Genomic DNA, 13,199 nt, shown 5'->3' with positions numbered 1-13,199 from the left:
TGATACACACGAAGTACCTAGTTCCAGGCACCCGGTCAGCGCTCATGCCGTATGTGCTGGGTGAATCCGAGTCCCCAAGATCCATGCTCGGCTCAGAAAGAGTCCCCACGAAGACGCAGCCGCCACTTGGGCCTTGGCCGCCCCCAGCCCAACTCCACTGTGGAGGACGCCCTGCAGATGCCTCCAGCCACAGGTGGTTGCCACCGGTGCCCCGCCAGCCTCTCTGCGTCCACCTCCCCTGCCAGCTCCGTCTATTCTACCAGCCCGCCTGGGTGCTGTTTTCCCAGAAGGTTCACAAACGTGTTCCGACCTGCTGCTGGGGGCTCGGGGTTCAGGAGACTCTGCCCTCTGCTCTAGCTGCGTCCAAGACCAACCACACAATCCTCCCAGCCTCCCTAAAGCCCACCCGTTATAACATCCCCACACCGTGGCCCCCGCCCCCTCCATAGCCCACCCGCCCCCATGACACCCCGCTGCTCTTTGATCTTCTTCCCCCTGGACCCTTGGGGAGGGGTCCCCAGCACTTTCAGTCAAACTGGGAAATGATCCTGGCAGAAAGGAGCGGAGTCACCACGTGCCTCAGAGAGAACCAAGAAGTTGATGTCATTTCCCCACATCAGCTCCCCTGAGTCTTGAGGGGAAGTCCTAGAACCCCAGGACACAGGACGAACTACAACTTTCCCAAGAGAAAACGGAGGCACAGAGAATTTAGGGGACTTGCTGGAGAGCACACAAAGGTTGCACCCAGGCAGGGGAGATCAGGGGAGCTCTGAGTCTCTCCAGGTCTGATGGTCTGAGGGTCCTTTCTAGGCTGAGGCCTGGAACAGCTTCGTCCACTAAAAAATAGCATCAGGACCCACAGGGAGCTGTGGCTGCGTAACCAAATAGGGGTGGAGCTGGGAGCAGGTGGTACGCCTCCGAAAATCCAGGTGGCTTCTTCAAAGACCAGAGATTCCTGCTCTCTCAACTCATGAAGGGATTTTACCCAGATTTTTCCAAAGCTCCCCAAATCCCCGGCTCCCGCACACTTCCCTGAGATGCCATAGCACCTGGTTCTGCCACATATTTGCTGGAGACCTTGGTCACTTAATATCTCTGAGTGTTTCCTCATCACTCCATACCTCCCCGTTAGGTATAAAGATTAAGAAGCAAAAAAGCAGGCCCCCAACTAGCACAGTGGTAGACCCATGGTAGGCGTGCAATCCCTTCTAAGTGCCACGACTGTTATTGTAGGAAACGAGGTCAGCCTGAGGTCTGAAGACTGTCACAGGGATGTCCGAGTCATGGAGGGAGGAGTCGCTGGTGGTGGGAAGTTAGGCTCCCACCCCCTACTCCATTAGGATGAGGGGAGGGGCTTGGTCGCCATCAACCAGCCCTGTCTGGTCCCTGGACCTCCCGCCCGGCCTCCCTCAGTGCAGGATGATAAGCTTGGTGACTGCACGTTAAAGGTGTGGTGCCGAGCTGGCTTCCCTGTGAGGAGGCCGCTGATAACCTGGTGGGGGGCACTATCTGGAGAGGAAGTGGGCTGGAATCGGGGAGGGGGGGTGTTAAATGAGGCCCAGCGTCAGGAGGCCGCTTGGAGCCCCAGGGCCGGACCCAACCCCGGGGTCACGTCACCCCATCTCTGCCACCAGGCGCAATTGCATCACACAATCCATCACTGACGCTGCCTGGCTTTTTTTCTCCAAGTGCATTACTGCATTCTCATCCTAAAAGATTCGAGCCGGTGGAGGACGGAGTAAACTGTGAGCCCCTCCCTCATCTGCCTTTGTCCCATGAGCCCTCACCTCCACCCCAGGTCATGCTGGGCTCTCTCTGGTCCCTTTGCTGCACTTGTACATATGTGTAAGGGTCTGTGTGATAAATACAAAGTTGTGTGTGTGTGTGTAAAATCATGCCATGTGTATTTTTCTGCACCTTCCCCATCCCGACTACTCAACATATCTTGGGCATGTTTCCATAGCATATGGAAGTGCCCCATTCATTTTAATGACAGAATACGAGTCCAGAAAATACATGTGCCTAAATTTACTTACATCTTCCCCATGGTTGTACCTCCAAGTTGTTTTCAATGTTTGCTTTTGCTAAGACAGAATGTGGCCGCGAAGGGTATCATACACATGTCTTTGAGAACCAGGGCATGTTTTAGTGTAGGGTAGTTTTCTAGAAGTGCAATTACTCCACCACTGTATGTATGCATCTCAAATTTTGAGTGGTACTGCCAAAAATGCTCCCCAAAACGTTTTTATCAAATTACGCTCCCATTGACACCAATGAGGGTAACCATTTTCCCACATCATCACCAATATTATTGGATATTAGCAGTATTGCCATTTTGCCATTCTGATGGCAAAAACATTGCATTACTATTTAATTTGCACTTTTCCATTTACTGCTGTGACTGGACACCTCTCCCTATGCTATTAGCTGTTTGTAGTTGTCTTTCTGTGCAACGCCCATGTCAATCATTTGTCCATTTGTCTTTAGGTTGTTTAGAAACGGGAAGGACTCCTTACATTTTCTTTGCAGTAATCCTTATACAGCTACTGCAAATATTTTCTCCCCATCTGACACTTTTAACTTCTTCACGTCCTTCCTGAGGCTCTTATGTCCTTTGCAGGATTAGCAGTGATCCCATCCTTTGCTTCTGGATGTTTAGCCCTCATTTCTGTTGCAAAAATCTGGTACTAATAGTAACAGTTACCCTTTTATTGAACGCCTGTCATGTGCCAGGCTTTCTGCAGAGGGCTGGAGAGGCACGGCCTGCGTCATGCACGCAAGGTAAGGCCCCGCGGAGTGGGTGCACTTGACAAGGGAGGACTTGGGCTTGAGGAGTCAGCTGACTTGCCAAAGGCCACCTGGCTGAACAGGACTCCAGCCCCCAGAGCCACGACCACTGGCTCTTGTCTTCCCAGCCTCAGCCCCCTTATTGATGTGGCTCAAACCATCCTTGCCTGAGCCCTGATTGGGCGTATTGTTTTGACTTTAATATGTTACTATCTATCGGATGTGGGCAAAGAGCAAAATAGCAACTTGTCCCCATTCATTCATGTATTTGACAAATATCCACTGAGCACTTTCTATGTTCCGGGCTCTGTACCAGGGGCTGGGGACACAGTGGGAAAAAGAAACAGCCCAGCTCAACAGAAGGGACAGCCTGGCCAAACCTTTCCTCATTTCACTTTATCATTTACTCACTCACTTAATAAATATCTGTGGGTCATCTGGGATTCAGGAGGCCCTGCATATTTTTCTTAATCTCAGGTGGGGTGCACGGGGGTGCAGTGGGCCTGCTGTTCTAATCTAGGGGCTAGAAATGAGTAAGAAATCAAGAAATAATGCCAATGGCAGAAAGTTTGCACAACTCTGGGATTAAGTCTCTTTCCCAGGTGCCCTGGCGTGGTGAGTTACGCGTGCAGGCAGGCCCGCCGGTGCGTGCGCTCGTACACCCTCGCGTGCACACGCCCCACCCCTCTCGTCCAGCCTCTGGAGCAGAGGCCACATATTCTACTTCCCTCTGGAGGGCGGAGGGCTCACAGGCCAGTTGGTCTGTGCAAGCCCAGGTCCTGGGGCTCATGGGAAAGGCCGTTCAGTCCAGAGTGATGCGCAAGAGGCTAATTTTAACCAAGAGCCTCAGAGTGACCTTGGCCCAGAGGGAAAGGCTCCAGCAGAGGTGCCTCCAGATGGCACCCTTGTCCTTCCAGAAGGCCTCAGGCCGAGATTAGGGACCCCCTGCCCTCCCGCCTTCCCCTCCTCGCAGGCGATGCTGTCAGCTCACGGGCAGCTATCCCCTTCACCTCATCAGTCCTCCGTAATCTGCCTTCAGATCCCTTGGGACTGGCTCCCATCAGCCCCGACAGCCTCTGCTGCCCACGGGGACCTGGTGGCCCAGGGGCCAAGCTGATTGGAAAGGGGAGGCAGACGGGCCCTGGGGTGGGCAGGCTGGGCTCCCACACTGACTCCCAGGTGACCCCAGGGAGCTGCTGTCCAGCCTGGGCCCCGACGGGGGAGGGGCGTGCACGTACTGACCTTCTACTGCACGCGTGACCCACACCCGAAGCCTTATGCACATTATCGCAGCTCGTCCTCGGCTTCCCTGTGAGCCGGTACGTTTGTGTCCAATTTAAACATGATGAAACTGAGGCCGAGAGGGGTTAAATAATTTGCCAGGGATTCCACAGCCAGTAAGAGGCAGAGCCAAGAGGTGAAGCGAACACGGCCTAGTTCCTCCAAAGCCCGTCCTTCCGCAGCAGGCGCGGCAAGCGGCCAGGGAGCGAGGCCACAGGGGTCTGGGCCCCGCCCGCGGATGGGTCTGGGGCAGCGCCAGCTGTGTCTCCAGCAAAGCCGTGCCCCCCTCACTCTCCCAGGAACTCCCGCAGGAGGAGGCCCTGCACAGAGGCTTGCGTCCCGGATGCCCAAGCTTGCAGGTGACCTCACCTCTCACAGCCATGGTCTTCTCATCTATCGATACAAAGGGCATTCATAACAGAATCAGTCCTGCGGGTTGTCACGTGGGCTGAACACGGTCTTGTACATGAAGCAGGAGCTGGGCGCTGGGCAGGTAACAAGGGTGGGCGACACTGCCTCCGCGCCCATGCTTGTGAGCACAGCGATGGATGTGCGACAAACGCTCCCATGAACGAGGCATATTTAAGAGCTCTTTGGGAACAGTTTCTTGTCTTCCTTGTCTCTGGACCCCTCCAGGGCCAAGGAGGACCTGCGACGTCCACAAAGTCCCTGCCGGTGCCAGTCAGACCTTTCCATGCACCCACCATTCTGCTCCCCAAGTATCTCCTGGACGTTCCCTGATGGCTATTTTTAGCTACTCGGCTGCTGTCAGGCGGAGTTGTTACCCCGTGAATCATCAACAGAGTCCCGACCTCACGCGCAGGGGCTCTGGCCACCTCACCTCTCTGGGGACCACAGTTACTGTCTCCAAGATGAGGTTCCATCCAGCCTGGCGGCCCCGGCAGCACCAGAGGTTTCCCTTCCTTGCTTCTTTTCCACCAGGCACTCACGGAACCTTCCTGTCTTCCTCGGGGAACGGCTTGCTTAACCTTATTAAAAGGATGGCCCCGCATGGCCACTCAGCGGCCCCATGTGGGCTGCGTCCACCTCGCTCCTCACTTTTCATCCCGGTGCCATTTGCTGGGTCCCTTAAGTGCTGGACGCGGAGCCAGGAGCGCGGGTCGGCGTTCCGAGCCCCCCACCCCAGCAAGGCGACGGTGAGCGGCACCCTCAGGCTCGCTGCCTTCCGCATCCGCATCCGGGACGAGCAGAGAGCAAGGCAGCCACGCATCTAAGAGGCTCTGCGAGGAGCGCCCGAGGCCACGCCCAGCCGGGGGACGCCGCCCTTTGTAGACTGTCAGGTGCAGCACCCTTGGGGCCCCACTCACGTGAGTAACGTCTTAAAGGCGCTAGACTCTGTTCCATCAAACGAATAGCTCTTCTGTCACGGTTCAGAAATGAGGTTTTGGGACGTCCCTGACGGTCCAGTGGTTAAGACTCCGCACTTCCGATGCAGGGGGCACGGGTTCGAGCCCTGGTCGGGGAAATGAGATCCCACATGCCGCAGCCACATGCCGGTGTGGCCAAAAACAAACAAACAAAAAAGAGACTGAGGTTTTCCAGGGAACCAACTAATCCGATTTGGAGAGTTCTCAAGTATTACAAGGATGTCTATTTTCAAAAAAAAAAAAAACCTGCAGTAAACTAACATCTGCCCACCAGGAAAGCAGGTGAGTTGGGGTGGGCAGAGGAAGGACCGGACCTGGAGGGCTGGGCCCTGCTGTGTGGACCCTGTGTGGCTATGCATCCTTATCTAGGCCTCAGTCTCCCACTTGTGAGAGGGTGAGGGTGGAGGGAGGGTTGGACTAGATGACTGATTTTCAAAACAATTTAAAAGCCACACTCTCTTCAAATGACCCTTGTGAGGCAGCTGAGCATGTGAATCAGAAGCAAGAAGGGCTGCCGTGCTTGAAATGGGGGGGCCTTCTCCCATCCGCCCTCCCCCCAACTGTTAGCCCCCTACTCCTGAGAGCCCAGCATGGATGCCCAGGGCTCTGAGGTTTGAAACATCTAGACCAGATTCTTCCTAGAAGAATGGTTAAGAGTGGTGAGTCCTCACTCCACCATTTACCAGCTGTGTGGCCTTGGGCCAGTTACTTACCCTCTCTGTGCCCCAGTCTCCTCATCTCTAAAATGAGGATCATAGGATCTACCTCTCTCTTTATACCCAATAAATGTTGACTGGTCATGAAGGTCTGTTCAGCTCAGATTGTACACATGGTGTCAAGGTTGGCTCTTTCTTTAATCCAGAAGACTTTATGAGCTCAGCTTGGCTGTGGGATGCACCGAACAAGCCTATGTCAGTTGTCTGTTTTCCCTGATCTGCCTGCGAATCATGGTGGCCGCTGCCCTCAATTCTCTCCTTGTTGCCTCTGCGGCTGGGTGCCCAGAACAGGATGTGTTTCTTCCCTGTGAACATGTTGGGGTGGAGGTCTGAACACGTGCCCACGGATGCAGACCCACCTGGGGATGGCTGGTGAGAGCCTTGGGCAAGTTAACCCCGAGGCAGCGCTGGGCAGACTCACTCAGGGGGAAAACAGAAATAGAGTCCTTTCCCCAGAATAGAGTCCTGCCCGCCCCCCCACCACTGAGACCTCCATCCAGCAGGGACCTCTCAGCTAGGCCCACGAAGCCCCCAACCCCCGGCCGCAAACAGCAGAACTTCAGAGGCACCGGCCTGAAGAGGCTTGTCACCAGCAAATACAGGGAAAAAAAACTTGGGAAACTCAGACATCAAAGAGGACTGAGGTCCTATGGGGTCCAAAGTCACAGAAACGTGGGTTAATACTATTAAAATGACACTATCTGCCCCAAACCCATTAGGATGGCTACTATCAAAAAAAAGAAGATATCAAGTGTTGGTGAGAATGTGGAGAAATCAGAACCCTGTGGGCTGCTGGTGGGAATGTAAAATAGTGCAGTTGCTGTGGAAAACGGTATGGTGGTTCCTGAAAACATTGAAAATAGAACTACTAGATGATCCAGGCTTGGGTCTCAAGAGATATTTGTACCCCCGTGTTTATTGCAGCATTATTCACAAAAGCCAAACAGTGGAAACAACTCGTGTCCATTGACAGGTGTCCATCGACAGATGGATAAACAAAATGCAATATATACAATATACAATGGAATATTATTCTGTCTTAAAAAGGAAGGAAATTCTGACACATGCCACAACTTGGATGAACCTTGAGGCCATTATGCTAAGTGAAATAAGCCAGTCACAAAAAGACAAATATTGTATGATTCCACTTATATGAGGTTCAGAGAATAGTCAAATTCAGAGACAGAAAGTAGCATGGGGGTAGCCAGAGGCTGGAATGGGTAGTTAGTGTTTAATGGGAACAGACTTTCAGTTTGGGAAGATGAAAAAGTTCTGAAGATGGATGGTGGTGATGGTGGTTCAACAATGTGACTGTATTTGACACTTACTGAACTTAAAAAGTGCCGAAGTTGGTCAGTTTTATTCTGTGTGTATTTTACCACACTTAAAAAAACCCCCAGACAACATGAAGCCTGGGGAAACTTGAGCCTTACTTTTTTTTAATTTATTTTTTAAAATTAATTAATTTATTTATTTTTGGCTGTGTTGGGTCTTCGTTTCTGTGCGAGGGCTTTCTCTAGTTGCAGCGAGCGGGGGCCACTCTTCATCGCGGTGCGCGGGCCTCTCACCATCGCGGCCTCTCACTGCGGAGCACAAGCTCCAGAGGCGCAGGCTCAGTAGTTGTGGCTCACGGGCCCAGTTGCTCCGCGGCATGTGGGATCCTCCCAGACCAGGGCTCGAACCCGTGTCCCCTGCACCGGCAGGCGGACTCTCAACCACTGCGCCACCAGGGAAGCCCCGAGCCTTACTTTTAAAATACCTAAAGGAATATGCGGTGGACCCCTTTGTAAGCTAAATCACTGGAGACAGTTGTATCCTTTGCGTAAATCTGGATTATTTTGTGTGTGAGTTTGCTGAGAGCTGGTCCACTGGTTTTTCAGCTTAGCTTTGGTTCTTCCTTATTCGTAGATGGGAAGTTTATTCACACTAAACATTCTTGTTTTTAAAACTGGTCAGTTACAAGGATACATTGACACCTACTGTATGTCTTGCACTGGGAAGGTAGAGTGGAAGATGCAAAAGAAGAAATAATTATTATATTATGTCTATGTGTCACTATTTGCTATGGGCTGAATTTTGCTTCCCCTAAATTCCTATGTTGAAGTTCTAACTCCCAGGACCTCAGGATGTGGCTGTATTTGGAGACGGACCTTTTAAAGAGGTGATTAAATTAAATGAGGTTATTGGACTGGACCTTAATCCAACACGACTGCTGTCTCTGTAAGAAGAGGAGATAAGGACCAGACACACACAGAGGGAAGACCACATGAGGACGAGGACACAGGGAGAAGACGGCCATCTGTAAGCCAAGGAGAGAGGCCTCAAAAGAAACAACTCTCCTGACACCTTGATCTTGGACTTCCAGCCTCCAGAGCCGTGAGAAAATAAATGTCTGTTGTTGAAGCCCCCCAGGCTGTGGGGTTTGTTACTGCAGCCAAATGCACCAACTCAAAGTCTCTTTAAATCCTGAAAACAACCCTGCAAGGGAGTCACTGCTCTTCCCTGCTTGTAGAAGGGGAAATTGAGGCTCAGAGGACTTGAGTTACTAACTCAAGGTCACACAGCTGGAAAGTGCTGGGTAAACCCAGGTCCCTGACTTCAACCCCCGGGGCTGCTCTTCTCGCAGTTCTGCCCCGAGGGTGGGAGCAGTGTGAGAGCAGACAAAGAAAATTCCTAGCAACCAATAGAGAACAAAACGCTGAGGGGCACAGTTGGAATCCCACCCTGGGAGACAAAGAGGACAGGGGACACCCAGTTAAGGCCGTTGGAGATTGTGGATCAGGGTCTTTGAAGGCCTTTCTTTGGGGGCTGTCAAAATAATAAGAGCTCGGGCTTCCCTGGTGGCGCAGTGGTTAGGAATCCGCCTGCCAATGCAGGGGACACGGGTTCGAGCCCTGGTCTGGGAAGATCCCACATGCCGCGGAGCAACTGAGCCCGTGAGCCACAACTCCTGAGCCCATGTGCCATAACTCCTGAAGCCCGGGCGCCTAGAGACCCGGCTCTGCAACAAGAGTAGCCACTGCAATGAGAAGCCCTTGCAGCACAACGAAGAGTAGCCCCCGCTCACCGCAACTAGAGAAAGCCCGCGTGCAGCAACAAAGACCCAACGCAGCCAGAAAAAAGAAAGAAAAAAAAAAAGAGCTAAAGTTTCTGAGCATTTACCATAAGACAGGCACTGGGATAAACATCCCATGTGTTCTAGTTTGTCTAAACCTCAAAACAAGCCTATAACATAGGAGTTATTAGTGTGCCCATTTTCCAGATGAAGAAATCGAGACTCAGGGAAGTCAAGCAAAGTGTCTGAGTTCACACACCCGGGAGAGGAAGCGCTTGAATTTGAACCCAGGTGTATCCGATCCCAAAGGTCTTGCTGTTACTCACTTTACAAGAGCACTGCAAATGCCCTGGCTCTGGGGAGGGAGGGAGAAGGGGAAGCACAAAATCCACGAGGGGTCCGAGGCTGGGGCGAACTCCTTACCAGAGCTCTGGGTGGGGGGCAGCGGTCATAGGCTCCACTCTCTCAGGCCTGGGCCCCTTTCCAATACCCTCACACGGACAGCTTGTGGCTGGGAGAATACTACCTCCACAGCCATGAATAGGGGCTGGGAGCAAAGAGCGGGTTCAGATCCAGGGTCCAGCACTGGCCAGCTAAGAGCCTCTGGACAGGCCTGGTGTGTGGAGTCTCTGCCGGTTTCCTCATTTGGGAAAAGAGTTTGGGCATAATAATGGTGACCCCCTGCCCGCCTCTCCATCCCTCCTGGGGCTGTTTCGGAACGCACTCTGGAAACAGCAATACTATGCAGATGTCTGTCCTCCTTTGCTTGCTCGGCAGCCCCTCCGTGAGGCTCTCCCGGCCCAGCATCCCCCATTCTCTGCTGCCACGGTCCAGCTGCTCTGCTTGGGGCCACAACCCTATCCTGCTACTAATGAGCTGTGTGACCATGGAAACACCGCGTGCGCTCTCTGTTGCTGGCTTCTTTCTCTGTATTCCCACCTCCTTGACTGTCACATGATCAGAGGAGTCGCAACATGGCAAGTTGTTGGCCAGAGGTTCAGGGGGAGGGAGAGAGGAAAGAATAGGTGGAGCGCAGAGGATGGCGATGAAAATATTCCGTATGGTAGTGTGACGACATGGGATTATACATCCGTCCAAACCCACAGAATACAAGGCAAAGAGTGGATCCCAGCGTAAACCACGGACTGCAGTTAATAATAATGTGTCTGTGTTAGCTCATCAGCTGTAACAAATGTACTGCCACTACTGCAAGGTGTTAATAACAGGGGAAATTGGGGGTGGGGGCGGGGTGAGGGGTAAATGGGGATTCTCTACACTTTTCATTTATTTTTCTGTAAACCTAACAGCTCAAAAGAGGAAAATCTGTTATAAACAAAACAAAAACATGACACATGGGGAGCCACCATGAACAGTGAGGAACCTGGAACCCTCCTTGGTGTTACCATCCCCGCCTCATCAGTTTAGGCGGCTGGTCCGGGCACCACCGGAGTCCAGGGCTGCTTCGCCTCCCCGGTGCGCGCACTGTCAGCTGGGGCGCTTTGCAGAGCAACGGCCCTCCCACCCGCCACCCCGACTCAGACCTGGAGGCCGAGGATTTCTGAGGTGAGAGCGCCACCTGCTGGTCCTACTCAAGCTGCCCTAAAAGGCAGTGACTGTCGGGTCTGCGCCCTTGTCCTGGGGGGCTGGGGGCTTGATTTTCACCCAGGGCCGTCCGCGAGTCCCTAGCGGCACCACTCATGCAACCACGAAGGTCATGTATGCGATGTCCAGGCTTGTCACCAGGAACGACACGGGAAAGGTCAGATCTCGTGACTTTATTACAGAAAAGTCCCAAAGTGCTGGAGCGCAGTATGGGTCCGGTGGGAGCCCGCGGGACTCAGGTCACCTGCAGTAGACGCCTGGCTTTTGGTGCCAGCACAGGAAGCCTTATATGACATGATGACAAACACGAGTGTGCCAGGCATTATTCTGAACACCTTAGCGGGTCATCCTCGTGAAGAACATACGAGGTAGATACAACTGTGGTTCTTTCCCGTTGTGCCAATGAGAAGGCGGAGGCACAGAGAGGCTAAGTAACTCGCCCAGGGGCACACAGCCGGAGAAGGTTCGTGCTGAGATTGGATCCGGAGTCCAAGCCGTGACCCACCTGCCAGGCCGCTCTACCTCTAGTTTGCTCATCTGAGAAATGGGCGTGCCGACCCCTCCCTGCCTTTCCAGCCCATCTGGGGCTGAGGAAGCCGCCGGGTGAAGAGTCCTCGTCAGTTGCACACGGGCCTAGGGCTGCAGCTCGTACTGGCCCTCGGTGGCCGTGTGGAAGTCCTCGAGCACCGACTGCAGGAACTCGAAGGTGGGCCGCTCCTCGGGCCGGCTGCGCCAGCACTCGGCAATGACGCTGCTGTACAGCTCGGGCGGGCACGAATCTGGGCGCGGCATGCGGTAGCCGCGCTCCAGGTTGCGGATGACCTCGGGGTTGCTCATCCCTGGAGGCGGAGGGGACGCGGCTGAAGGGCGGAGGGGCCCGCCAGGCACCGACCGCCAGCTCCGCCCTCGCAGCCCGGCTGGTGCCACCTTTACGCATCCCATTATTTACTTTCCATTGCTTGGAGAACAGCTGGAAACGAGGCTGTAGATTATCTCAGTGCGGGACAGTTCCTCCTGGATGGGACCCCACCTCGCTTACCTGTGACTGCGTGGCACAGGCGAGCATCACTCACCGCGCAGGTACTTGGTGAACAGGCCCCAGCCCCTCCCAGAGGCTGCTAAGAGGCCCCAGCCCTTCGGGCCTGAGGCTGGGGGGCTGGGGGTTGACCCTCAAGATGGGGCTTTGTACCCAAGGTGCAAGACCAAGGGAGGGGCCACCTGCCCTCAGTTGAGGGCAAACTAGTTGGAGGAAACCTGAGTTCAGACCCCGACCTTAACTGAATTCCAGGTTTGGGGGCTCACTGACCTCTGCTGGATGAAGGGGACACAGCTCTGTTGCCAAGAGCAACGTTGAGGAAGGGGGTGGAAGCCCCGCCCCCAGAGCGGCACACTTGGGTTTCTGTTTCAACCATTGGGCTCCATTCTGACATGCAGGTGGGCAACCCCAGGCACTGAGGATGGGACATCTGCCATCACAGTCATCTCAGGACAGCCCTGAGCAGCAAGGTCGCTGCAGGATGCAGCCGCCTACCTGGGTAGGGCACACGCCCGTAAGTGATGATTTCCATCAGGAGGATTCCAAACGACCACACGTCTGCTTTGATGGTGAACACCCCGAAGTGGATGGCCTCTGGGGCGGTCCACTTGATGGGGAACTTGGCCCCTGTGAGAAAGCCAAGAGCAGCTTTGTGAGGCCGTGACTGACTGCCCCTGCACGCCCCCCAACTCCCTGCCCCTCCTCCCCTCCACCCTGCCCTGCCTGGCTGAGTTAGCGCAGCTGTGCCAGGCAGAGATGCATTCAGGGGGTCACTCAGACCCCTAGGACATGTGACCAGGAGTGTGCAGACCCTGGGGGTCCGCAGCATGAAAGGACAAATACCACCCCTGTCACCCGCTTTGGGTCTTTGCCCAGTGGGCTTCATTGGGCAACGAGCACGTGTTTCCATCTGGGATGGGAGAGTCCTTTTCCACCTCCCGTGAGTCTTGTTTACTAACAGGAACCCACGGCTTGGGAAAGTCATCTAACTTGTCTTTGCCTTAATCCTTTCCTGCAAAATGGAAATGGTGACACATGGCTCATATACCTCCTAGGGTCACAGTGAGGAAGGAATTCAAATCCTGCTGCCCGTGAAGCCCAGCGGATGGCTGTAGCCCTGGCTGGCGTCCAGAACAGACCGCATGGCCCTGCCCTTGATCACCTGCACCTTGCCTGGCTTTATCCCTTGAAGTTCCCTCAGGGAACAAGGCATGTCAATCCTTCTCCTGCATCAACTGACTAATATGCTGAGCTAATTATGCTCACTAACTTGCTTGATGAAATGTATTTTGATCCTTTCAAATCCTCTTGTGAAGAAGATTTTTGCCAAAGTT

At 53.8% G+C, this 13,199-nt stretch overlaps 2 protein-coding genes across 4 annotated transcripts in view; both read right to left on the bottom strand.

Moving 5' to 3' along the window:
* GATA4 (GATA binding protein 4) overlaps positions 1–13,199 on the bottom strand; it is a 343,627-nt gene that overhangs the window by 181,608 nt on the left and 148,820 nt on the right. The window lies entirely within an intron of this gene.
* Positions 10,838–13,199, bottom strand: part of BLK (BLK proto-oncogene, Src family tyrosine kinase) — a 76,785-nt gene continuing 74,423 nt past the window's right edge. For 2 of the 3 annotated variants that reach the window (XM_082469288.1, XM_082469290.1), the window contains 2 exons: positions 12,361–12,492; positions 10,838–11,668 (listed from right to left, as the gene is read on the bottom strand). In XM_082469288.1, coding sequence (XP_082325414.1) covers positions 11,463–11,668; positions 12,361–12,492 — 338 coding nt within the window. In that variant the 3' untranslated portion in view covers positions 10,838–11,462. Of the gene's footprint in view, positions 11,800–12,360; positions 12,493–13,199 lie in introns of all 3 variants that reach the window. The other variant, XM_082469289.1, reaches the window with a different exon arrangement.

This window comes from Balaenoptera physalus (genome assembly GCF_965194825.1).
Source record: "Balaenoptera physalus genome assembly, chromosome: 7".
NCBI classification, from domain to species: Eukaryota; Metazoa; Chordata; class Mammalia; order Artiodactyla; family Balaenopteridae; genus Balaenoptera; species Balaenoptera physalus.
This window is presented reverse-complemented; position numbering and strand designations above follow the sequence as displayed.